Source organism: Pempheris klunzingeri, chromosome 22 (assembly GCF_042242105.1).
Source record: "Pempheris klunzingeri isolate RE-2024b chromosome 22, fPemKlu1.hap1, whole genome shotgun sequence".
Classification (NCBI taxonomy): domain Eukaryota; kingdom Metazoa; phylum Chordata; class Actinopteri; order Acropomatiformes; family Pempheridae; genus Pempheris; species Pempheris klunzingeri.
Window position 1 is genome coordinate 8,101,693 of NC_092033.1, and position 27,759 is coordinate 8,129,451.

The 27,759-nt window shown below is 41.3% G+C and overlaps 4 protein-coding genes across 7 annotated transcripts in view; 1 reads left to right on the plus strand and 3 right to left on the minus strand.

Moving 5' to 3' along the window:
- LOC139221582 (ELKS/Rab6-interacting/CAST family member 1-like) overlaps positions 1 to 11,708 on the minus strand; it is a 112,958-nt gene extending 101,250 nt beyond the window's left edge. For all 4 annotated transcript variants that reach the window (XR_011585891.1, XR_011585890.1, XM_070853494.1 and 1 more), the window contains exons 1-2: positions 11,466 to 11,708; positions 281 to 1,136 (exon numbers count right to left, since the gene is read on the minus strand). Coding sequence is in view for 2 of the 4 variants with exons in the window: in XM_070853494.1 (XP_070709595.1) it covers positions 281 to 775 (495 nt within the window). In the remaining 2 variants the exon portion in view is untranslated. The remainder of the gene's footprint in view (positions 1 to 280; positions 1,137 to 11,465) is intronic.
- LOC139221584 (proline-rich protein 5-like) overlaps positions 1 to 27,759 on the plus strand; it is a 255,194-nt gene that overhangs the window by 76,129 nt on the left and 151,306 nt on the right. The window lies entirely within an intron of this gene.
- LOC139222252 (E3 ubiquitin-protein ligase TRIM39-like) lies at positions 13,997 to 15,814 on the minus strand. The gene has a single exon (XM_070854226.1). It carries the CDS (start codon positions 15,812 to 15,814, stop codon positions 13,997 to 13,999), a length of 1,818 nt encoding a protein of 605 aa, XP_070710327.1.
- The window catches only part of LOC139221585 (ninjurin-2-like), a 28,714-nt gene continuing 21,506 nt past the window's right edge, over positions 20,552 to 27,759 (minus strand). The window contains exons 2-4 of the mRNA XM_070853498.1: positions 21,987 to 22,123; positions 21,623 to 21,702; positions 20,552 to 20,721 (exon numbers count right to left, since the gene is read on the minus strand). Of these exons, the coding sequence (XP_070709599.1) occupies positions 20,552 to 20,721; positions 21,623 to 21,702; positions 21,987 to 22,123 (387 nt within the window). The remainder of the gene's footprint in view (positions 20,722 to 21,622; positions 21,703 to 21,986; positions 22,124 to 27,759) is intronic.

Consider the following 27,759-nt stretch of genomic DNA (forward strand, 5'->3'; position numbering starts at 1 on the left):
AGAAAAACTTATTCCAAGTATTTAGCTGAAGCTTGTGCACAGAGCAGACAGTTCTGCTCACACAATAGAGGAGAGCTAGTAAAGGAAATAAGAGTTAGAAACAAGTGGGGGGGGCTTTCAGGTTATGACTAAGGGTGCAGAGGGAATAGGAGGGTGGACCTTAGTCTTTTAAACATGCTGTATGAACACCTACACAGTTTATTTTATTCAGTTGAAGCTCGACTTAAGAATGCTAATGCTTCAAGGTTACAGCAATAAAAGAATAGAAAACACTTCTCACCTGTCTCATGGAGTGGGGAACAGTAGCTGCCTGTGGAGGCTGGTTTTGCAGCTCTCCCCCAAATGCTATTGCATCACTGGGCATAACCCCCCCTCCTCCTCCAGTGTTTATATTAGGACTGCTGCCCATGATAGCCGCCCTAATCCCATAGGGGACCCTGGCTCCAGCCCTGCCGAGGGTCATGGTGCTTTTGGGCAGCGAAGGGTTTAGCCCACTGCCCAGGCTCCCAATGCCGACCGGGTCATCGCCTGTGTCAGTGAAGTACATGGGGCCTCCCGTAGCGTAGGCGGCGTTTAGAGACTGGATATTCTCCATGGACAGCGTTTTACCGGAGCCAGTAAGTCCGCCGGCGGAGCTGCTGCTGCTGTTTCGTCTGTGTCCAAGGCGTGGGGAGCGAGGCAGGCGTGGGGAGCGACCAGGACTCCCAGACACTGACCCGTTACCATTGGATCCAACAACATCCAGCTTTGAGACGGACCGGGAGCTACCGTACATGATGAAATATATAGTGTGTACACTGTAGCAACAAAAGAGTGTGTGGTTCAAATGAAAAGTTCAAGTGAATCAAAAATACATGTTCAGATCAGTGAAGGCAAAAATAGATATGATGGATGTCCCACAAAAAAAAATCTGAAACACTAAATGTAACAGCTGAAAACATAAACTCCTGTCAGTCTTCTACTGTAGTCTTTCTTGACCTGAAATATCTTGATGTAGTGTTGACATAGCTGTGATCAAGGGCTTTCCAACACCCCCACTGTAATCAATGGGCTTTGTTGGAAAGCAGTATTCAATAGAGCATCCCTTTAGATAAAGGGAGCCAGTAAATCCACAAGGCCGGGGATGATGGGATCACCTAAAAAGAAAGGGAAAAAGAGACAGGGACTTAGTGATCAGTGGAACAGAGATATACTGCACTTAGGGTACAAAGGAATACACTGGTTATGGTTTTGATTAACCTACTTTTGGGATTGGTTTCACCTCTGTGTGTACAGTAATTACTTTGTGCACTGCTGTAAGGCCAAAAACAGTGGCCTAATAATCCATTAGGTGCTCAACAGTATTATTTGAATCCCTCTGGCTTTTTATTGTTGACAAGACAAAATAGAATTTAAAAATATATCTTTAGGTTCTTTTGCAATAGGCACTTGACATTATAGTTGACATTTTATAGTCTAAATGATAGTTTTTCATTTCAAAATGGACTGAAAAGGAAAATTTTGTTGCAGCCTTGCACCTACATCCTACAAACAATGTATAAAAGACAAACTTCAAAGCACATAAAGCAGCCAGAATAAAACTGCCACAAGTCTCATTACAGATTAGCAATATGTTAAACAGCAAACTGGCCAAAATGTCAGTATGCGCCATGTTACTGATGCATGTAGAGTAGTATCACATTACATGGCATTGACATTTCCAGGGTACAAAATGAGACTAAAGACTAAGACTAAAGAAAACTACAGCTAAATATTGGTCACATTTCTAAGTCCCAAGCATTTAAAAATAGACATACTAAAACATAAATACATGCTGGTGGTAACTGATGATAATGCTCAACTCTGTCCATATCTATTTAGGTCATGACAGCCGCACTGTATCTGCTCTCTCTGCCAGAAATCACTCATTTGTGATGCCCAAAACTGCTTTTTCTGCCACCACACTGGCATGTGCACGCATACAAAGCAAGTGAGAGATATGTAAGGTTCACGCACTCAATACACAGACTACAATCAAAAGGCTTTGTTTAATTCACAAGCTCTGCCACAGGCATGAGCATCACCTGATATGTCAGTTCATATGATTACACAGGCTGCTTTGTATCTCTGCCACCCGTTGCACCTCAAGATCACACTATGTCCTAACCCCTCTGGCCATCACATCACAGTTATTGTCCTGCAGCAGCAATAAACTGGGCGACAGCAGATAACATTCAATCAGCTGGTTTCATATTCATACAGGCTAATAATGAGTCCGCCTGCTGGATGAATAGCATGTACTAAAATAGAATAATCCATGTTTTGTTTTTAATTCAGTCAATTAAATCTTGTTATTAATCCATTTTATTCTGCAATAATAATGAGGGAAGAAAACATGAAACTAAAAGATGATAAATGCTCATCTCGTCTTATTCCTGTTATTCCTCGTCTTATTACTCACACTGGATCGTCATTTTATGGGCTACATGAACTGAATGGAGAGTAGATGCTAAACTGTTACATTGAAACAACGCTTTGGTGTGCTTTTACAGTCTGTCTGTGCGTGCGTGTGTTTGGTAAGATAAATAACTTCAATGCTAAAATTGATTAAGTCAGGTCAAAGGAACATTGTAATTAACACAGCAGTGAACAATTAAAAATGTCATTCTTATCAAGCACCTTCTGTGAACTGAATTCAAAAGGTGTAATCAGTAACATTTTACTGTCTTTTGCAAAAAATGTACGCAATTTATTGGCATGGGTGCACAGTGTTGCCTCAGAGGCTACTCTAATTTCCCAGGCCCCCTGAACTACCCACCATATGTTGTGCTTTTTTTTTTTGCATGAACAACAGTGCTGAATTTGAAAGGTGGACTAAGTTTTCAACTCTGAAAAGCACTCTTTAGTGTAAAATTTAGAAATTTGAGGTAAGTATACTAAAAATAAAAATAACTTCTGTTATCATACGTAACTAAAGGTGATACAGTTACTTTATCGGTTAATGTATAAAGACGATGACCAAATTGATGACCAGCTGGTCAGTCATCATTCAGTCATTTGTGTATCCTTGGAGACAGTGATGTCATCCTCAGGTCAGTGGATACATGACCCCCTGGACACACACACTGGCCATCTGATCCACACTCTCCCCTTACTAGAACGATCTAAAGTGGGCTAAACTGCTTCATAAATAGTCGGCACAGACAAGAGTGCAAACTTGCGTGAAGTTTCTCTGGCTTGTTTCCTCCATATAAGACATGATAAATCTTAGAGAGCAGAAATATTTACCCCCTGGTAATTACATACTGAAGCAGTGACCTTAAAAATGCTTACTACTGTCTGTAATGTTAGTGATCTATGAATTTAAGGTCTTGCAGTGCACCAACAAAAGTTGAACATACACAGAAATGTTGATACAATTAGCTTTGTTTTAAGAGAGTGTTTAAAACTAGTACTTTCCTTCCACAGTATGGTAGAAATATTATGCGTTGCTTGTTGAATAGTCTGAAATATCTTCCTCTCTTCATGCGGCCTATCGCTAAATTGATAACTACAATAGTGAATATTTGATTTCAAGTCTGATTATTATTATTCACTATTCAGCCCTTTGGTCAATCCCTACTTTAAGCCCCGACCCAGGCCTTTCACAGGTCTGCAATAGTGTATCTTTCCATCTAATGTTCAGCTGGGCACAAATCTTTGGCGACGGAGGCGTTACTGACAACCAGTCAGTTACAGCCACACACACTCAAACTCAAACAGGCGCCATCTGCTCTGTCTCTCCTAAGGCCAAAAACACACACCTGGACAGAAACAGGCCAGGACCCTGCCTCTAGCACAGGCAACCCCCCAACCCCCTACCCTAACACACACACACACACACACACACACACACACACAATATATGCTCTTACACAAACACATGCACACAGAGCAAAAGTCGTGGAAGTGTGCAGATACAGTATACAGTATATCAATCCGTATACAAACAGACATGGGAATACACACATTCACAGCTGCAAAGAGACGAACACACATGCATATTAGCTCAGTAGCCGTGAGTGATCATGTCACTACCAACACACACACGCATCCAATGCTTCATTAGAGGCTAATATGAGACTGCAGGGACTGTGTTTGTGTGTGCTCAGAGTTTTCCTCCTCTATCTCCTCCCCCCTGGACCTGCTGACCTGTAGATAATCTACATGTCCCAATTCTCCCCATAATGCAAAACTGCTCAGTATGTCTAGCTTGTTTTGTAGACCTTATTTAAGCATTTATTGAACATGCACACAGCTCTTTTCCAGCCATGACCTGCCTCTGCCTGCATATGTTGGGCACTGAGTGGTTGGAAGGTTAAGAGCCTTGCTCAGGGGCCACAATCACTATTTAGCAATAACATTATTTTTCCTGGATCTTTGCTTTAGTCTGAAAGAGGTACAGGACAATAAATACACATATTACCAATCCACTTCTGAGCTTTCTTTTCTTTTTCTGAACTGCTTCTTTTTTTAGGGTCATGGTGAGCTAGAGCGTATCCCAGCATACACTGGGCATGAGTTAGGGTGCTGCACACCCTCAACTAGTTACCAATCTATCACATAGCTAAACACACGTTTGTTTTTACTGGACCTCAAGGAAACCACAACACACACCATGTTGTGTTTTCTATAATTCCAGTATAAAGGTCATATGAATTAATCATCAGTGTGTCACATAGTTTGAGAATTTATTTGTGGTTGCTTTAGACTCTGAGGGCTGGGAGTGAGGGACAACGCGCAGCACTGAGAGTCAGATCCACATCACAATAACCTCAAGTTTATGGTTTCACATGAGCCGTCCACTCGGGCAAACTTTAATAAATCAGCACTTTTAAGTGAATTTCCAGAAGACCTTTGCAGAGAAACAAAAACAAAACAAACAAAAAATACAAAAATACCACTGTCAGTGGAAGCAAGCTCACAAACAAGCACACCTATGACGCAGTTGGCATCATGAGGTCGAGGAAACACTAGCATATGACTGTCCAAGACCCATCTGTCACCAGGCTTACCACGCTTCTTGCCCTTTCACACATATGCGAAGAAGCAGTGAGGTGCTGCTGAAACATCTGTTAAACAGTGATCCTCTGAGAGGTCATGAAAGTTCATTCTTGATCTTCATCACAAGTCTCCATCAGCTGATCAAGTTTGTTGCAGCTGGAACTATGAAAAAAGCTAATAAGTGGATGTAAGTGTTAAATGATGTGCCACTGTGCATACAATGTCTCGGTAAAATATGTTATGACCGTAATGACCAGTGCTGTAGCTTGACATGGTTAAGTCTATTTTCAATTAATGAACAGATTATTGTCTTGTTTATCTTTTGATCAAAAAAATGACCACTCAAATTTTTCAGAGCCCAAGGCGACATCCTCAAATGTCAGTTAATATTCAGTTAATATCACAGAAGACTGAGAAAACCAGAAGATATTCATATCTGAGAAGCTGACACCCAGTGATTTCTTGACATTTTTGCTTTAAAAAGTCAAAACAGCTCCTGTCAATCGACTAATGGTTTCAAATATTCAAACTCCTTCCACCGTAAAAATTTTCAGATTGTTGGCCAAAGACTACATCTAAAATTGTAATCACATCTTAGCTGCCTGTTATCATATGCTGTACTGCACATATCCAACAACAGAATGTCCAACTACAACCTGAATACCTACTGTGCTGAAACAGAACCTGAAACAGACCCAGGAGAGAACCAGAGACCCAAAATAACCTCATCCCCTTCATGTCTACAAAACACTCTACAGGAAACACCAGTACACACAACGCCCTGTGTTGCATCCCCTGCCTCCCTGTACGGTTACCAACAGTTCAGCATTTCTCCTCCACACTCTCCTTCCTCAAACACACAGTGTTGTCTTAGGCCTCATAAAATCCTAGAATATCACACTAGGATACCAAGAAAGTCTCTGCGGTTGAATGCCAAGTACTGTACCTGTGTGCGTAACCAGTTTGTCCCAGCAGAACAGAGAACAGAATCCAAATTTGCATTCATTTGCTACAGATAAAGAAGCAACTCAAAACACTGACATATCATCATCTTTTCAGGTACTTGTTGGCAAACAGTATAACTGAAAATAAGTCCAGTGTTCACTCTCCTTTTGGCTCTGTTTTTGGTCTCTACCAACTCCCGTGGGATATATCTGGCTCTTTAGCTCCTAATGTTCCACTTTTTTCACCACTTAGCCGCTAATTTGGTCTGTGGGCTGTTTGGTGATGGGCACGTAGCCTAGAGTGAGGTTTTTAGAGCTGTTTCACTCAAAAGAGCTGCGTGCTGCGGCTGAAAACGACGCTGCAAGTGAAACAAAGCAGTAAAGTTGCTGGCCGGAAAATCAAAACAATGAGCTAAAAAAGACTATAAAGGATCTGCAAAGTCGGGTGATGATTATCCACCGGTTTGTCAATATGAGCAAACCCCTTTCACATACAAGTAGTCACATGACCCATTGTCAATATGAAAATACTGACAAAAGTAAGGTCTTTAATGATACAAATCACTGTAGAGTTTATTTAAGAGCCAAGGAGACATGGTGGGTTGATGTTCAGCTCCCTAATATGAGAGAGGATGATGTTTTCCTAAAATACTTACACCTGCACATTCCTGATTTTTTTTCTACCGCTCTTCCTCCCACCTCTAGTCCCTCTTCTCACTTGTGTCCATGATGCTTCACCTCCTCTCACTGCCTCTCTCTTTCTCCATCAGCATTCCTGAAGGTGTTCAGCATGCTCTATTTATGTGACAGCCCCACCTCCATCTGTCACACTGCACAATGCAACACACACACTCACATTCACACACTCACTCACGCTCACACCACTCAACCTATACTTAGCCAGTTGGTGTTTTGGCGTGGTAGCCGATTTTGACAGAGTTCGTCTCTCGCCTGGGGACCGGGGCTCATAAAACACATCATACTCATCTTGAATATTATTATTCTCCATTACTTTCTGTTCCTGTCAGGCTCGTTGTGATATGATGCGGCTGGAAAGGACTCACTGGTGCTGTCTGGGGTTACACATTTCACTGAAAGTCAACACGACAGCCCAGCTAAAGGGGAGAGCCGTTCTCGTTCTGCACCTAATCTGTCCAAAGATTTAGGAGGTTGACCCGCCGTTTGCCAGATTCAGGATTTGTAACCCTCAAAGCTGGCTTTATCATGACGATAACAAAAATAACTCTCTGGAAATCAGGTTGCTAATTGTCTACACAGTGCAAAGGTGAGGTAAATAAGTGTTACTGCTCCTTCATAGTAAATCAGAGTTACACTTTAGAATGTTTTAAGGAGCCAATTCAGGAGTAAAAAAAGAAGCTAGTGGGAACAATAAAACACATTTATCAAGGCACTTAATCCCACTAAAAACAGTGGAAGAAGAACTTTTATGAGCAATTCTCAAGTGATCACATGATTAATCACAAGTATAATACAGCCACCAGAGATGATTTACTCTCTGTGTGATATGTTTTTTTCTGCAAAACCATTACATAATTGTATTCTTCAAAGAAGTTACATTTATTTGTGTGAAATCCTTAACATCTCCACTGTTTAATTAACAACAATCTAACATATTTATAGTACATAAACTGCAAATGCATTAATAGGACAAATAATAAAAAGCCACACTGAAGAAGGAAAGAAGTTCTGCTACTATACAAGTTATATTAAAGAAATTATCAGAATCTAATACCACAATGACATGTGCAGACAATAAACATGCATGAAGAGTGACTCTGCACAAAATTAATTCCTGCTTTAATTGTGCCTATTGCACTTCTGATAAATGCAAAAACAAAAAAGTGGTGTAGCATCCTATCAACTGTTCAAATCAAATGCAAATAATAGGCTGGACGACCCAACCTACCAACTACGGTTTCAGCTAAAGCATTCATCATGTCAATTATTTAGTACACTCATTCAAAAACATGTCTCAGAAGGTGTGTGCTCACTTCTGGTCTGTACTGCAGTCTTCTAGGATCTACTCTTTAGGGAGAACTCGGGTATGTTTTAACCCGGTCCCAAATTATAAATATTTTGGTGTCTAAATGACTGATAGGTAAAAAAAGAAAAAGAAAAAAACCTTTGACATTGGTACTGTAGATCGCCTCAGCTTGCAGCCACGAAATGGGCTGCAATGGCTGCAATGTAGTCCTTGGGCTTTGAAAGAAAATCAAATCAAAGCACGAGCTCCCATGGTTATCTGAAGTGTGTGATAACAGTACAAAAAGGATCTCTGCAGAGATAGACCTGTAAGATGCTTTTTGTTTAACCAGACTCAACCCTAACATTGCATGGTTCAAATCCACCAGACTCCATTGACAAATTTAGTCATTTTACCTTGCAGAACATGAGACTAGCTGGTCTACTGCTGCCTCGATTGGGTAGTTTGTTTGTTATTGTGTGACTGTTTTAAAGGATTAGCTCAGATCCGGGCTAAACCTTTAAAACACTAAAGTCAAAATTGCTGTTTTTGTCAAGGGAGTCTGGTGGCTTTAAAGACAGCAATATAGCGGCTTGTTTTGTTTAAAAAACAACAAACTCTTAGAGGTCTGTCTCTGTAGGGATCCTTTCATCAGATGCTTTGGATATCAATCTGAGCCTGTTTGTAGCAAAAACAAGCAGTTTTGTGATGCACTAACAGTACACAGAGTGCTCCTTTAACCAACTTCATAGATCGCTGAATTCATCTTAAATTTAAGCATGTTTTCAAATCATAAGAAACGTGATATATAGCTTTTATTCTATAAGTTTGCATGTACAGAAAATGACTCAAAATTAAGGATTTTAACTTTTATCTTTCACATCCAAACGTCCAACATTTCACACTGAACAGTTTAAACACGAACCCCGGGTGACTCCCAGTGCAGCTTCATGATCTGTTTGGGCTTTAATATTGCTGTACAATATGTTGCTCATGCAGTGCAGCCGTTTGGTTTGGAGTAACGTATCATTAGTGGTTTGGCTTGGTTCCACATGCAGATACACGATACTGTCTCCATGTCAGGGCATGATATTGATGACAATACATAACGACAATTTTGTGCTGATTTATGGATTTTTAACAGAACTGCAACACATTTAAAATAATTTCTACAAGAGTTATAGAGGAATAAAAAAAACCTTAAGTAATTCAAATATTTTTGTCACCTGTAAAACTTGATCTGTGGGAGTGAGAGTTTGGCCTTTTATGCAACACCTTTACCGTGAGTAGAAAAATCAATTAATCCCGCACACAGGATATTGGAATAGCCAAAACTGCAAAGGAGTTTTTTTCAATTAACTGAGCAGCCCATTTTGCTTGGGAGAAAATATTAAGCAGAAGATGTCTGGGCAAGATATGGAATTTGGCTCACCAGAGTGACTGTGCTACTTGTAACTTCACTCTGCCACCAGTCCTATCAGCGATAAGACATATAATATGGTTCAGACACTGGAAAGCACAACACTGATAAGGGACAGATAGCATCGGCCCCAGTCTATTGTGTACCACAGGAAATTAATCTGAGATGCAGGCTGGGCAAACCAAACGTGCATACAATCATAAGTTCACACACACACACACACACACACACCCATACACACTATGACTCACAGACAAGCACACACATCCATGTACAGAAACACACCGATGCACAAAAAGTACATCGATGTCATGCACATGCAAACATACTTATCTAATCTCGGCTGCTGCATACATAACAAAACTGGAAAATGTACCGTTGAGACTCGACAATTAACACAAAGGCAGGGAAGCACACAAAACTAATTCGAGAGTGTGTAGTAGTTAATGGAAGAGAAAGTGAGCATGTAACTCCCCCAGGCTTGTCCTGTGAAGAGGAATGTGCTCGTACAGTCAACTTGGCAAGTTAAATAGCGATGAGGGGAGTTGAGAAGGTGACCCAAACAACCCCTGAAAGTCAGAGAGCCTATCTATCTATCTATGGTGATCTTACCCCTGGCAAAAGTGATAAAACTAGGTACCAAAGATTATGGTCTTGTGATAAAAGTGAGTCAGAGGAAACGATTTGAAAGAGCTGCTGTCTTTGTCAGGCTGAGTTCCTCATGTTGTTGCAAAGTGTTGAGCCTTTAAGACAAAAGTTTTCACCTTTGATGTTGAGCCCAGAGACAGAGAGGCGTTAGAAAGGCTCTAGGGAAGGATATAACTGCGGGCCAGGTCATACAAAGTTTTGAAAATCATTATTAAGATAAATTCTAGAGGAAAAGAACACCCCACGAATATTATAATGACGTTTACGCAAAGGCAGGCTGAGGGGTGCAGAGCCTGGACATTTAAATGTGTCTACAACACCTCAGTGGAAGGAGGCAGCTCAGCTCCCTGACTCTGTGTTCCCGGAGGAGGGGCGGTGCAGAGAAACAGAGCTGTGGGCGGAACACGGAGGAAATCACGCCGTCCTCCCTTCTCCAACCCACCCTTTGCCTCTCTCCCCCCCTTTGGCACTGCAAAACACACGCAGCAGATTTAATCTCCACGCCTTCATCAACACGATCGCATCGGACACATGATTCCGCTCAAGTTGATTTGGTTTGCAAAGATGTTGTCACCCAGTCTTGTGCATGATCTTGTCTTGACTCTGAGGCTTTGTGAGCAGTCTGTCAGCTGGTGAGACATGGCTGACAGTCCTGTGCAACTGTGGCAGCATTTAAAAAAAAAAAAAGATCATTTTAGGGGAGATCTGTGCTTTGAAAGATCTAAGAAGATGAACAACCGGCCTGAGGAAACTGAGGGGGTATATTAAAAATATCACAACACAGCTAAAAGTCCCCATGGGAATATTATGGCAAGAGATTAAAGTTAATATTGACTTCCACAGGCACACTTTAAGTCCCTGTGGGATTAGTGACAGCACATGAGGTAAACCCACCATAAAGTAGGCTACAATAAGGTCACTATACTGGAGCTGTCAGGGAATATTATAGGTATATCATAGTAATCATGAGGCTTTGAGATATTACAAGGCTGTCAGCAGCACTTCGGCTGCCTGCAACACAGAGAACAGATTGATAATCGCATTTAGAGGTACAGAGACAAGACATGGCGTTATTAGCCTGTTATTCCTGGGGAAAGCCTCTGGCTGTAGGCTCCAGCTACAAATGGTTTACTGAACAAAGCGGTAGGAAGCCTTGTTGAATGGGCTCCAATTGTCGTTAGGAGTACAAAATGTAGGCGCATGGTAATGACAGCCTGGACCAAACAACACGTATGCAGCGGAAATTCAAACACAGAGTCACAGCTGACCCGAAACTGCTGCACCTCAAAGCGGGCATCAAATTTTAATTATGTTATTGCTGTTTCACAAAGGTGGCTGCGGACACACACACACACACACACACACAGAGACGTAGGCCTGTGAAATAAAGCATGCATGTGTACACGCACACACACACTCAGGCTGCCAGCTAACTTCCAGTACTCACTGCGGCTGTGTTTACGTTGCTGCCCCTCCGGTTGTGAAATAAGCCCAGAAAGGCCAGTCACATTTCCTCCTCAGCTGTCCTGCCGCCGTCCAAACCTCACACTGCCGTTCAGTAACGTGACAGGCGGCGAGCCGCGCTGAGACGCTGCCTGTCTCCCCTTCTCCCGTCTGTCTCCCCGTCTCCCGTCTGTCTCCACGTCTCCCGTCTGTCTCCACCGTCTCCCGTCCGTCTCCCGCTGTCTGTCTTTCCCTCCTCTCCGGCTTCCCCACTCGCTCGGGCGCTCCCGTGACGTCACGACGGTGGAGTGCGCGCCCCCGAGACGTGACGCCCCCTCTCCTTCACGTCGTTTCTCCCATCGGAGTCGCGCGCACGACGATCCATAATTATCAAGCCTTCATGTTCATATCATTCATTTATTCATCATGCATGTTGCCCATCGATCCTTTAGTCATATTTCGATTATAAAAATCCTTTGTTTCCTACATGTTATCATCTGATGTGTGATAAAAGTAAAACTCCTGCACGTGTCAAGTATCAAAAGTAAAATAACTGATGATGATTAACTATCTATATACTCTCGGCTTAATCTATGCATAATATTCCATACGCTGAATGTAGCCATGTTTTGTGTGTAAAATATTAGTTTCTAGAGTGACTAAAGAGCTGTTGAGTAAATACTTTAAAATATTTCCCTCTGAACTGTGGTAGAGTAGAAGTAGAAAGTGCTGGTAAAAGGCTGTCATTGTTTTGTCACCTAGTTTTCCGGATCCAAAGTAGATGAATCTGAATTGATTCCATCACAAAAATGGATTTATCTTTTAATTCAAGCTGTGAGATGGCTGCTAGGAGGGTTTACATTCAATTTCTAGGGGTGAGTAGAAGCTGCGGGATAACAAAATACCCTTTAAGAGTAGAAATGTCATAGCTTTGTAATTTTTAACCTTAAACCTGAATCACACTCAGTATGTTTGATTTTTAGTAATATTACATTTGTTATTAAATCATTTCACATTAATTTACAGAAGAGGCCGTCATCTTTTCAGTGTGATACTTATATGTTCTTACTGCATCCATGCATTGGACCTATGGCATGTTCACACTTCAGAGTCAGTGTGTGTGATGAGTGAATGACCTACATACAGTATCTGACCAGAATATGTGACATATTTCATCACTGGTCACCCCGGCCTGCCAGGACTTCTTCTCTATGCGTCATCTGTCTCCCTCACATACAATTATACATCGTCCTAAAGGGATCTTTCCAATTAGACAATGACTAAAGACACACACACTCACGCACACACTCTCTCACACACACAAACACACACACACAGTGTCCCAGTTCCCAGGGCGCCAGGCAGTCAGACAGCTGAGGTATAAATAGTCTGCTGGCTAAAGTTCCCCTTGAGAGAAACACTCTAGGAGTGATGGACCAGCGCTCCCTTCTGAAATGTGTCTGTTAACACCGAAATCAGTGAAAACATTCACTGAAGACTTTCATGCAATTTATCTTTGTAAAGAAAGTGTTTTCTAATCATAACAAAAATGCATTCCCAAGAGAAACACACTTGACTCTCCAACAGAACTCCAATAATGTAATCTGAGGGAACAAGAAAAACACAGCTCAAGCCTATTTTTATGAAGTGCACTTTTATTAAGCAGTATAATACATATCATCTGCATAGTACACACAGTGCATAACAAAAACACTGGGTTTTGAAAGTTATTTATTAGATATATTTTGGCCAAGCATGCCAGATAAATGTCTTTGCCTTCAAAAAAAAGTCATATGGGGCTGCAATTAATGTTTATTTTCATTATTGATTAATTGTCAGATTATTTTCTCCATAAATAGATGAATCATTTTGTCTGTAAAATGACAGGAAATCTTGAAAATTATCACCATTTCATAAAGTCCAAATTAACTAGTTAAAGTTGCTTGTTTTGTTCAAACAATAGTTCAAAACCAAGCAATATTCACTAAATTATCACATAAGCCTGAGAAAACAAGCAAATATTCTCATTTTATAAGCTAGAAAAAACATTTGGGGCATTTTTGCTTTAAAAATGACAAAAATTACACATAAATTATCTAATTGATTTAGAGCTTCACTTTTTCTAGATGGATGACTCAATAAATTGCTTCTGCTCTTAAACCTGACAATCAAAAGCACTTTTAAAGTAAAAAAGATTAACATGTCCCCTATAAAGCCATTGCCCACTCCTTGTAGTTTCTGCCTTCAGTAGCTGAGAATCAGACAGACCACAGGTTAAACAATGGCGCTTTCTCCTGGTAAAATACAGGTATTGCAGCATGAACATAAACATAACATATAGCTGATGTGTCCTCTATCTTTTTCCATGTTTTAGAATTAACGTCATCTCAACTTGTCACTGCTGCAAAAAAAAAAAACATCACATTCCATTAATGTGTTTGCTCCAGTACTAATAAACAGAGCTGACATATGAAGTAAGGAATAAAGGTTTTTGGTAGAGGTTACACATTCATTTCTTCGGATATACATGGCACCTTAAGTCATGCGTGTCACAGGAGTGATTATGAGTGTGTCTTCAGAATCAGTTCCAAAGTTACCAAAAATGGGGTAGAGCTTCGGTCTTCTACTTAAAGAAGTGCCAGCCATAGAATAGAGAAAAGCTTTTAGTGCTGGTGTGGTCTCCATGAAGGAGCATCCTGTGTAGGAATACATCAGAGTCCTGGCGACCACATCATAGAAGGAGACCTCTCCCTTCTCATAATCCACAAACACACCAACCGTCTGGGGACTTTGCCTCAGTTTCACAGGATCAGAGTTAGCAAGATGAGCAAAATATCCACCTGGGTATTGGAATCCGCTAAATGTCCAGTATCCTTCGCAAGTGGAGGGATCGAACTTCGTAAACCTGTTAATGGACTCTTTGACGACTCCCAAGACCCAGGTTTCACTGACCCGAACCTCGTAGTAGAACTTGCCAGAGGAAAAACCTTCTTTCGCAAGAACTAGGTGGTCATATTGAAATCCTTGCCCCAATAAAACAGTCAAAGATGGCCAGCCGCTACGAAAGCTCAGTTGTTTCCCACCCTCAGACACTGTGAGTTTGGAATGGGCTGTGTAGGCATCCAGAGTCACATCCACCGCATCAAACTGCTGGATCATCATCAGCTTGTCCTGAGGTGGACTCCACGCTTCTGTAATAGGCTCATCTGTCATCGCTCTCCCAGCTGCATCAGCCTGATTAGTGACCTCACAGCCATCGGATAACCTGACCTCATGAAGGAGCATCTCCATCTCCTTGCTGAGCGTCTTTTCCATCTCAGCCACTGCTTTTTTCACCAACCCCCTATAACTCTGTCCACTGATGACAGAGAGGTCTGGTCCAAACGGAGGGGATGAGGGAGATGAAGAGTCGAATAGGTCCTCTGCGTCTGCAAGGAAGCAGAGAGACGGCCAGCTCTGCAGCAGATGGAGATGGTCCCCGGTTTGCAGAAGTTGCTCTATTTCAGATCTCCTCCTCCTCAACTCGAAGACTTCTTGCTCCAGCTGTGTCACTTGATCTTCAGCCTGCATCTCTGCTGCTCTCTGCTTCTCCTCAATCAGCTCTATCAGCTCAGCCTGGCGTCTTTGCAGGGAGACCACCAGAGCAGTGAAATCTTCTGCAACATCTGCAACCTCTCTCTTTGACTCTTTCCTGCTCTTTTCAGCCGAGCATCTGATTTGCTTAATTCTACTAGATTTAATGTTTTCTTTCAGCTCTATGACATTGATCAGCTGGGCTTCCTTCTCTCTGAATGCAAGCTCTAACGGGATGGCTTTGTGCATGGCGTGGTCGTCTTTCAGACACATGAAACAAACACACATCTGGTCCACGCGACAGTAGAGCTGGAACATCTTGTCGTGCTTGCGACACACCCTCTCCTCCAGGTTTGACACAGGGTCGACCAGCTTGTGCTTCTTGAAGTTTGTGACCCTCTGATGAGGCTCCAGGTGAGCTTGGCAGTACGAGACCAAACACACCAGGCACGTCTTTTGGGCCTTCAGCTTCGGCCCGCTGCAGACATCGCAGGTCACCTCCCCTGGTTTGGCAAGGATGTCGCCTTCACCCCTCACCCTCGTGTTGTTGAAGTGCTCCAACATATCTCTGTACCCTGTGTTGACCTGAAGCTGTGGTATACTGCTGAATGCCTGCTTACAGATGGGGCACTGTGCCAGGTCACAGCTGGCCCAGTACTCTGTGATACAAGCCTTACAGAAGTTGTGTCCACATGGAGTAGAGACAGGCTCAGAGAACACATGCAGACAGATTGGACACAGGAACTGCTCTTCACATAGGAGGCTGCTGGCTGAGGCCATGTCTAGACAAGAGGAGAAGATTTAATTATTTTGATTTTAAATTTCAAACCCTAAAAGAGTATAATTTAATTAGCTTTCTTACATTTTTGACTTCCACCTCCGTGTTTAACCCATAAGAACCCAGACCCATTTCTCCTTTCACACTAAATGGACCTCAAGGAACACATTTTTGAGATACTACCCCTACTGTCCAAGATCTTTTTCCAACTTCTTTATAAAATATGGTCAGGGCAGGTTAATTGTAATCTAGGACAGAATTAGAATTGTTAAATTGTTTGAAACGTACCTTTAATATAATATCAAAAACTAGTTGTGTCACAGGTATTAATCATCATTTTGAAAACGATGTCCTGGGAACACAAATTGACACAGGGTCACATGACTGCACCAGAATGTTTAGTAGCTCTCACTGAGGGACTTCTTGAGTTAAATTCAAGGATAAAGTTGTGTAGGGAAATTTCTAGAATATTTAAAAGGTCTGTGACACCTGTGTCATTGTGGGCTCTTATGAGGTAGAGGTGCTCGTTTTTTGGTGAAGATTTGAGGCCTTCCTTTTGCAGCTAATAATCCAACTCAATATGCATGTTGGAGGCATGAAGGCAGGTAGTTTTGGTGAAAGATAATGAGCTTCACTCAGTAAGTCATTGTTTACATTTTATGTCTTTATTTGATAGCAGACAATAGAGAGATGAAGTGAAATTCGGGTAAAGAGAGACGAGGAACGACATTCAACAAAGGTCCATCTTGAACTCATTTGTGTAGTATATCAACTCCATTGTATTTCTGCTTTGTCACGGCAGAGTGTGCCAACAAACAGCTGCAGTAATGGCAGTACATTATGAGCCTGAGTGCTGTGTCCTCAAATAACATTTTAACCACAATAACATCATAGGGAGTTCATCTTTCCAGGCTGAAGAAAACAGTAAAACAGGGAGAATTTCCTGTGGAAAATCACTAACTGAAATAGCTTCAGTCAATAAGATGAAGACCTTCAGAGTGATGATCTATGAAGAAGTAGTATAAGTAGTACTATAATGTATAAATGGTTGCAACACTCCCAGGATGATTGGTAAAACAAATGCTTGAGAAATTGTAATGGAAGCTGACAATGTACCAACGATTATTACCCCTCTGATACCAGAAAACATTTGAGCTCAACAGAAGTCACGTTGTATGCATGCACAGCAGAGACGAGCAATAAAATCATGAAATTTGTAATGAATCTACCTGATTAAACACAGGAGACACTGGAGATCCTGTCAAATACAGCCCCGATAGTTCAGAGATCCGTGGTAGCCTGCAGTGATGTTATCGTTGTTGAGACATTTTTCATCTGGACACAGGCTGTCAGATTCTCCAGCTTTAAGTTTAAGCTAAAAGAAGGCCTATTCGTCATGACAGTTATATAGCTCAATCTTCTATAATTACAGAGAACCAGGAAATGGATTCAAATCAGATCAAAAAGAAATCAAAGTACTTCACCTGCTCAGATGTCTGTGTTGTCTGGGAAAGTTAACAGTCAGGTAACAGAGGAGTTTCATTTGAGCCTTTTAGTTTCATTTCTTGGGAACGACACGTGATGCCTCCCCTCCTCTCCTCCTCCTCTCTCTGGAACAAGTGACTAAACCTGACTGTAGCAGCCTTGCTGGGTTTTATTCTGACATATGACTGAAAACTGAATATGTGGACCATATTTTAAGCATGTATAATATTCTGGACATTGTCTTTGTTTTTTATCATACAGATTTGTGCTGTAAACATTATGTCAAAATACCACAAGCAGCTCCATGCTTGAGTTCTGTGAGTTACCGTAAGGTAGCCTAATTTAATTAATTAAATTAAATTATTGTCAGTGTTTCACATGATTTAACTGTTACATTTCACAATAAATTATACTATTATTAATACACAGGCTTTAACTGTGATATTTCATCGTATGAATACACTTAATAATTTATTTTTACATTATTACATTGTTAAAATCTAAAACTAATAATAAGTAAATGAGCAGGTTGGTCTAAAGCTTGACCTCTGACCTTAAGGGGATGAAGCAAAACTTTCTTTTTCTATATGACTTAGAAAAGTACCAAACATTCAGAATCATAATAATTATTCAGGCTCTTTTTTAAAAAACGTTTTACACATTTTATTTCTATATTTGTTTGCTGAAGTGAGCAGTTGTTAGATCCCCTTGGACACTAGATTTCACTGTTACCTACTGAAAGTGTGGAAAAAGAGGGTGCATATATAGTATGGGGGTTATCCGATTCACATTACATTTTAACATACATAAGATTATTAATATTTTGAAGCTTCTAAGTTATCTCATCATAAATAATTTAGTATTATACAAGATCAAATGTTAAGGTCAAACGTGAAGTCCATTGTATGTTATGAGCTTTGGTGAGTGTGTCTGTGTGGTAGTCTAAAAGTGTAATCGTCAGCAAAAGAGTGTGTATGTGTGTGTGTGTGTGTGTGTGTGTGTGTGTGTGTGTGTGTGTGTTTGTGTGTGTGTGTGTGTGTGCACGTCAGTGAATGCGCATCATAAGCCATGGGAAGTGTCCAGTGCGCTGCATGCCAAAGGTACTGATGAAGAAGTTGAGGACTGTGGTGATGAAGACTATGATGGTCGTTACGTTGTTCAGGTAGTCCAGACGTCTCTGCAGGGTGGTGTTATTCAGGTCCCGACGGCCTGTGACACACACACACACACACATACACATGCACGATAGAGAAAGTGAGGGTCCAAACTAAACTCGTTTCTGATACACTGAGAGAGACTTTAGTTTGGCCAGGACGAAAAGAAGTGGCAAACACACACACACACACACACACACACACACACACACTCACTCAATCACTATTGCTTGTGATAGTATGTGCACTTCATAACATCCATAACATTCACTTCTCAGCAAAAAACACAATGAGCATGGTACAGGCTTCTGTTAGATCACTACATTTATTCAGCTTTTTGGAGGAGAACGTGTATGTACATATTATTAGAAGGGTGTCTATAATTCATATTGCCCTGATTTTTTTTTTTTAAATCTCAAAATCATCACTGAATGTCAAACAAGCTTTTAAAATAAATGATAGAAAACAAACACATCAAGTGTAAAACAGTCTGAACTACAAATAATAGAACACATGCACATTTTTGCACAAGCACATTATTGCAGCAATGCATATTTACATAGTTGGTTAAAGTGAAAATGTTTTAGTTGGATTACCATGTGAGTCACCGAATGATAAATAAGATGTGATGTTTGAACGTGTGTGAATTGTTTGTCTCATCTTTGTGAAAGTACAGGTGCACACTCATATTTAACGTTTTCAACTTTGAATCAACATGACTGAGTGTGAGTACAGATGATGATGTGACCGTGTGCATGCATGTTGCAGAATGTAAATGTGTGTGATATGCGAGTGCACGTGTGGTTTTGTGTGTGTGTGTGTGTGTGTGTGTGTGTGTGTGTGTGTGTGTGTGTGTCAGAAGTGGAGTCGAGCCAGCAGCCAGCGAAAGAAGCCAGTCCTCTTGGATCCGAAGAAGCTGACGAAGAAGTTAATCACTGTGGTGACGAAGATGACGCCTGTAGCGAGGTTGTTCAGGTAGTCAAGTCGTTTCTGATTGGACACCACGTTCAGGTCCCTGCGGGCTGCAACGCACATACACACACACACGCACGGACAGACACACAATCACACAATTTCAAACACATCCACCCACACACACAAATTCAGTTGATGCATGCATACTCACACATGCATACAATCACAATTACCCCATACAAACAGACATACAGTAATGCATGCACACAAACAGAAATATAGTTCAGTCATCCTCCCTCCAGCCCTATCTAATTTATGTGACATTTTGACCAGACTGTTTTGTTTGTTTTTAATAAATTCTACTTAAGAATTGCAATTGAGTGCTGCCCTCGAGCAAAGAACCCCCAGCTGCTCCAGTTGGAGTAAGGTGCTCTGTAGCAGACTTTGGATGCACTGAGAAGTTCTTGTAGACTCTAATAAAATGTAGACATGGTGTCTGTTTTGTAACATATACTTTTCTGAAGTTATATTTTGAAGTTTGTTTGGTTTCACTGCTCATTTCCATGAGACACGCTGAGACACGCTTCAGTTAAATGTGTCCTCTGGATACGGCACTTATCAAGGCAATAAAACTAATTCCCTTTAATACAACTGGAGTTTTTAGTAGGCTGATATGGGCCAGATTTAACAGAGGTTCACCTTAATGTTAATCTCAGTTAATTAGTGATCTTTAGAAGTGCTGGTAGGCACATTTTGTTGCCTTTGGATAGAGCCAAGCTTCTGCTTCTGGTCTACTTCCAGTCTTTGTGCTAAGCTGAGCTAACTGGTTGCTGGTGGTAGCTTCATATTTGCCACACAGACATAACACTGGAGATTTGCTTCCATATGTAGCCTTAAGGCTGAATGCAGAAGCCAACTCCCAGTGTGAATGTGTCTGTTCTTATAAGTGTGAATGTGGTGTCACACTAATGTAACTTATCCAGCAACTGTGCATGAATGGATAAAGATTAAAGCTGCTCTGTATGTGTGAAACGTCTGCACCTTAGTGCCATCTGGTGGTGTTATCAAGAATTACAGTGTGGCAAACAGAAACGCACAAGGCAGCTTTAAACATGTCCAGTTATGTTCCGTTTTTTTGGTGTATGAGTGCACATACAGCCTGTAAATGTGCCTGCTTAGAGTGTTTCAGAGAATAAAACGCTGAAGCAGCCATCGCAGGAAGCAGCTGCGCTGTGTGCCAAAGGCGGCTTTGATGAAGTTGATGATAAGAGTGAGGAAGATGATGCCGGTGGTCAGGTTGTTCAGGAAGTTTAACAAGCGTTGACAAGAGGGGAGGAGGGTCAGCTCCAACCGAGCTGCACACACACACACACGCACACACGCACACACACACACACACACACACACACACACACACACGCATACATTACACATACAGCCAACAGAAACACAAGCGCACGCACAGAAACATACAGACACACACACACACATCTAGTTGGTCCCTTGGCCCAGTCCACTCATACTGAATAAAATCAAATGAAGACATCAGACTGCGCTAGTTGATTAGTACTTTAAGTAAAACAGTAAGTCACACTCATCTGTTTGTGTTTCTGTGTGTGTGTGTGAGTGTGTGTGTACAGAGTGTGGTCTTGTGTTGAATGTGTCTGACTCTTTCCCTACGTTCCAATTAAGATCTACATATTTGAGTCCTCCGCTACGTCAGAAAGTCAGAAATGCATCCTGGCAAAGAGGCCGGTGCGCTCCATCCCGAAGACGGAGATGAAGATGTTGGTGACGAAGATGAGGAAGATGATAATGGTTGTGGTGTTGTTCAGGCTGTCCAGGCGCTTCTGGTTGGCCTCCTCACTGATGTTTCGTCGAGCTGCAACAGGCACACACATGTATACACACACACACACACACCAAAAATAACAAACTATACAAAAACAGCAGAGAAGTATTACGATATTTGTATATATAATTTTACTCTCATCATCCATTTAGAATTGTATTTTGTTTTTTTTCCATGTTTTAGCAGGAAATATATTTGGTTGCTTTGAGGTTTTATACCCCCCAAACTATTTTCTGCCAAAATAGGCAGGAAAGTGACTTTCAGTCTGCGCTGCCTGTATTTTCACAACAAATCAGTGTGTCAGTGTATTAGTATGTTAATATGGCTGGTTTAATAACATGGAGGATGGATTTCTGAAGGAGGTGATCACTAAGCCGACTAATGCCGTGACGCGATTGGCTCACCAATGATGATGATGAGGATTCCAGCCACTATCTGGAGAGCGAGTGAGAAGGAGATGAGAGTCAGGACAGCAATGTAGTACCTGAAGAGGAGAGCAAAAAAGATTATTAACATTAAATAATAAATTTACAATGATAAATGATCAAAAGTTATCAATAAATATTGTTTGAGACAACAGTAAATGTGATTATTCAGGAGCAGAAACCCTGATAAAATGCTACAATCACGAATGGGATCAAAAAGACCTTTTCTGCTTTGCAATAAAAAAAAAAAAAGAAAGAAAGAATAAAAAAAAAATGACACACTAAATGTCACAGTTTGTCATCTGCATGATCTCTGTTTGCCTCCCTCACACACAGTCTGTACCTGTAACCAGCCCCCTGTTCAATGACAGTCTTCATGTGTGTGATATTAGCCAGGAACAGAGCGATGTCCAGCATGCCCTCAGCTGCTGTCTTCTTAGTGGCATACAGGTTCATGTTCAGGTTAGAGGCTGAACCTCCCTGAAAGAGAGAGAAACAGAGAAGGAGGATTATAAAAAAAAGACAGAGTGAAGATGAAGACGAGACAGGGGGAACAGAAAAGAAAGAAAATAAAACGTTTCAAGGGAAAAGGGTTGCAAGATGCCAAAATGTACTGTACACTGTCAGTCCACACGTTGCTGTGCTGAAGTCAGACGAAACTGACCAGGAGAGGGCAGCAATGACCAAGAATACCACCACAGGACACTGCCAGGAAAAGCCAAATGTTTCTGAGGAGATGAAGTGCGTTCATTGTTTTATCTATTCATTCTTGCAACCAAATCCAAGCCAGAAATGTGATTAACAGAATCACTGTCTAAATCAACAAGGGACTGATTTAATCTGACGGTGCTTTTTGCGATCTATCAAAAGATAAATCCAGCTCTTCTCATTGTTCAATAAATGAACCCCGACGTAGATAATTGTGATTGTCTTTTTCCTTACACCAAATTTAGTCTAAGGAGCTTCTCCACTGTATTCCAGGAGGGATGAGATAAGCGTTTCTCTTATTTTGGAGGTTCAGATACAGAATATTCCAATTTTTTCTTGTGATTCATTAATCATGAGAGCTCCAACTACCAGCTCATTCTGCATTGGGAGTAGTTAGCCTTTAGAATGATGAAGAGGTGCACTTTTCAGAAATCAACTGTGTGCATGCGTGTGTCTGTGTGTGTCTTTCCGGAGAATAGATAGAAAAGTGGAAAATAACAAGTGAATAGGAAGGAATAGAAAGGACAACTTCATCAAAAAAGAGGTAATGAGTGTGTGTGTGTGTGTGTGTGTGTTAAAGGAATCCTTTAACATCATTACATGGAGGCTTGATATATGACTCATAAAACATGTCAGGGGCCAACGTTTCTAGATCGGATTTCTGTTCTTCTATAGCACATGGACTGCAGGTTCACATATTGGATTACTTAACACTGCGCTATAGATTAAAGAATTCTGTCCACAAATGGATCGTTTTACCCGAGGGTGTGTCAGTGCAGTTTGAATCGGTGCAGTCTGTTTGTCTTTTGGCTGCACAGAAACAGAGATGTCTTTAAGGAAGACATAGATCACATACTGTATATAAAGTCAATCATGTGCACACTGGGGGAACGTATTGCTGAATGACCTCACCATGCTGTAATGTGCTTTACTGCTCCAAAACAAACACAATGTTCAGTGTCAAACTGAACATGTACAGTAATTGTTCAGCTCTGCAGCTTCTCTGTGTGTGCTGTCTGTTTTTATATGGTACCGTGTTAAGTCCCATGCACTGGTGTCTACTGCAGCCCCACACTCAGTAAAAGGAAATTGTGTTTTAACAATTAATTGACCTGAAATTATAACAAAAAGCCTCACAATTAAGTGAACTTGGCCGCTTTCTGATTTGGGGTGTAAAAAAAACAACCAAAAACGGTCTACTAAGTGTTTTTTAGACTGTGTATAAACACTGTATTTTGCTACTATGGTACAAAAATGTGACATGCTAGAGCAATCCAAAAGCGTCAATATGTTTCCAGTTAGGTGCTTTTTAGATCATCGAACAGCGTCTGAAACGCCCCCTCCTCATATCTTTCCAATGTCAGAATTGGTGGGCTGCATGCAACAGTTTTTGTGACTTTCCAAAAGCAACAATCTGACAATCACACCCACTTCATACAGGGCATGGCCAGGTACGAAGAGAAGCAAAATTTGATTCTATATTTTTCCCTCTCAACACAACTACTTTTGTGCCAGCTTCATTTGACATGTCCTGAACCCTTACAAGTCAACATATTTCCAGGTGCTAAACACATACTCAAGGAACTTGGGACAACAATGCAGCGCATGTGAGTGTTCATCGGGTCTGGGATCACATGCTCTTGGTTTCTCCTGTGCTCTGACAATGCCAGCTTATGGAAACAACTGCGATGACCAACAGCACCATAAAACCACCGAGCAGCTAAGCCTGTTTGTTTACACCCACTTCCCTCTCGCACATCAGCACTGGCAGACTTCCTTCTGCGTGGAGACAGCGCTTTGGCAGGTGCTCTTGGGTAACAAATAGCTTTCATTGACAGTGTTCCTATGAGGTCTATTGCTTATCATAACTGTTGACATTGACATTTTTAGATGTGTGCTTTGGACTCTTTGAGTGCCACAAACCAGAACCAAAACAAGCTGGCTCTCTGCATAAGAGGAAAAGTATGTTTTGGGTGTATTTTTGAATAACCTCCTAATTATCCAACTGTTTACTAATCCTCATCATTTGAAATCTAATTAAGCATCTTTCCGTGGACACTGTTAACCTGCCCTGATGCTGTGAGCCCCGTCAAACTAGCACACATGTGATATACATCATTGTGCTAGAAATGATTTCATCCCCCATGCAGCCTGTGTTACAGCACAGTTTGATCCAGACTGGGTTAATCTCCAAGAAAGTATGAAGCAATTCCTAGAACTGAAAGACTGTCAAAACACTACGAATACATGTACCATGGTCTTTTGCATGTTTTTCTGAGCGTGTGTGAGAGAGAAGTGGGCAGGGAAAAGAGAGAAACAGGGTGAAAAGAGGGAGAAAGAGAGAGGGATATGAAGGGGTGATATAAAAAAGACAGAAATAGAGACAGGGGGAGAGTAAGAGAAAAAGTATGTATATGTACTGGCCAGTTTCCATCTTTTTCTCCATTGGGGACTCATGTGGTCACACTTTATCAACATCAGCCTCCGGCATGCCGCCAAAATACACACACACACACACACACACACACACACACACACACACACACACACACACCACAATCAAAACACTGGAATGGCCTACATATAGTTTTACAGGCCATGTGTGTTCACTTAGTGTAATGTCTAAATGTACAGACTGTGCTTTTATCAGGCTTAATCTGCACATAGATTGATTAATTAAATATGGTAATAAATTGCTATGTTACCGTTTGTTTCCCTGGACGGGTTGGGGAGGGATACGTCCTTATTTACAGGGGCAGTCTGGAGAAGTAGTTTGCAGGAGGTCAGCAGGGCTACTCACATTTATCCTCAGAAGCTGTGAATTACAACCAGTTGGTCTCAGCGCTGCTCTATCATGAATGTCCAGGTTTGGCTCAGTTTTTGCTTTTGAGGAATGAGAGAATGTATTTTTTTTTCTTTGCTTGTCTGCTAGGAAAAACCATCAATTACGGCTTCTTTTTCTAATCATTCCACAGCTGCCTTCTTTATTAAGCAGCATTAGTGTCTTGATGATATCCTGGGCTTACTTGATATGGGCCAGACATATGGTCTCCAGCAGATTTTAAAGTTTCTCTCTGAGGACTCAGCAGTCTATAAAACTACTGTAAAATGTTTTTTCATTGCTCATTTCTGAAGGTTAAAATGCTGCAAGAGTCAATTAAGTCCACACTAAGGTGACAAGAATATTCATCGTGGAAATATCATACGGTAATAATAATTTAAAAAAGGGTGGCACGAGGAAGTCCGATGTCCTATTTTTGAAATGTGGTCTGAGGGAGGACTCTGATATTGAACTTGACAAAGAATCAACAGGCATGTTAATGGGCCTGTGAGACTGAGCAAATACACAGCATTGCTTTGAGCTAAATGCCCACAATGACAATGCAGATGCATGTTTACCGTATTCTCCATCTTAGCTCAGAGTGCTGGTGTGCTAACGTGTAGCACTGAACATAAAGTACATTTGTGGCTGATGGGAATGTCATTTGTTGCACATAAACACAGTATTGGAAAGTCAACCTCACGGTGGATCTACAGGAAAGGTCAAAAGGTCACCGCAGTCTTTAGGGTACATTCTTTGAGAAGTCCACTTAAAAGTTCTTTTTCAGTCTGGACCAAAGCGGTGGACTGACTGACCGCTAGCTTGGCAACCAACAATCTTCTGTATCTACTGTAAGGCCACCTGTGACAAAAGTGACTACTACTGATAATATTACATAACCCTCTGCACAGTACCGAGCTGACTAGGTAAAATGTGTCTCTGTACACAGAGGTTCTCTTTTCCTACTGGTTTTTGTGGATGTGCGGCATTTATGTAGTAAAATTTTCCTAGAATTCAGAGTCCTTGTAAAACCTTGTAAAACCATTCCTGAAATTCACTGATCCACAACCTTGGGTGCAGGGCCATATCATAAATGTACACACACCCACACCCAGACACACCAGCCCTGCACACATATACAGTGCATACATAATACACATACCTGTATGAGACACACACTCCACATGAATATGTTGCACAGATATACACTTGTGCCACCAATATAAAACTGCCCATATTAACTCTGCACACTGCATATAAACATACACATAGAGAAACACACACCAGACCACATGGGAGGCCCCCCTCAACTTCACAGGAAGTGCTCCTCCCCTGGACTCCTATTGGCTGCCATAACAGCAAATGGAAAGGGAAGCCCAACTAGGAGTGGAGCTCTGGTTTTGTTTTAGTATCTTATTTTTACTGTCCGTCTGCCTCTCTGTCGGTCTGTCTCATTGCTTGCCTGGTTTTTTTTTCATCTGCATTTTTCCAAGGCTGTGTCTGCCTACAGGCATCATATTCCTGTTTGGTTTTTATGTAACTGCTATTTAGGCCGAGGGAGTAGGAAGAGAGCAGAAAAGCAGATGAGGAGAAGCAGATAGTGACACAAAGAAGAGGAGTCAGCATGATGGAGAGGGAGAAGCAGTGACAAAGAGATGAGTTGTGTTTTCTCTTGCTGGCTTACTGGCAGAAGAACAGTGTCTGAGTTATTACTTACCCGAATGATTTTGCCTCATGCCTCAGTGTTTGCCTACAACTAGGAGTGGGCTAGAGAGAAAACTTTTTACATAAAGCATCCCATTTCAGTGAGTAATCGTTGAGATTGCCATTATTATATCAAATCCCATATTTATGTTATTTATGTCTGGTCGTTTTCATTGCACAAGCACATATGTACTAGATGTAATGCAGAAAACATAAGCTGGTGCATGTGTGCATCTCACATTATAACATTATCATTAAAACAATGTCATGAATCTTGTCAGGCCATGGCTTGTTTGGCTGCATTTAGACCAGTTACTCCTCTTCTGTTGCATTCTGACAGATGACCTGGATGATCTTGACATGTTTGCTGCCCTCAGCAACCATAGGTGCTGCTAAACAAACCAGGAATGAAATCCTAACGGTTGTAACTTTAAAGTGGCACTAATCAAAATTTTCATGGTCAGTTGTCAGTTCAGTATGTATAATGTGAAAGATGTCACTAGTGACAAACCCACAGATCTATGGTTTGTTTTAACATCTTTACGCTCATTGTTTTGGTTTTACACCCCATAACTTTATTGTTTTGCTGCAGCCTCACCACTCTCTTAGTGCTGTTTCCAGCCACAGCAGACAGCTGTTCTCACCCAAAAGGTTTAAAAAAAAAAACATTCTTCCCAGCTCCAAACTGCAGACAAAGTTAAAGTTAGTTAGTTGGTGAAAAAAATTGGACACTAAGAGCTAAAGAGTCAGACATTTTATCAGAAGGTGGTGGAGACCAAAACAGAGGTAAAAATTGTAATGAATATTGGACTTACATTCAATGAAAAACCAAATAGATAAATGCTAATGTTGCTCCGTGTCTGCTGGATGTGTTAATAGGAAA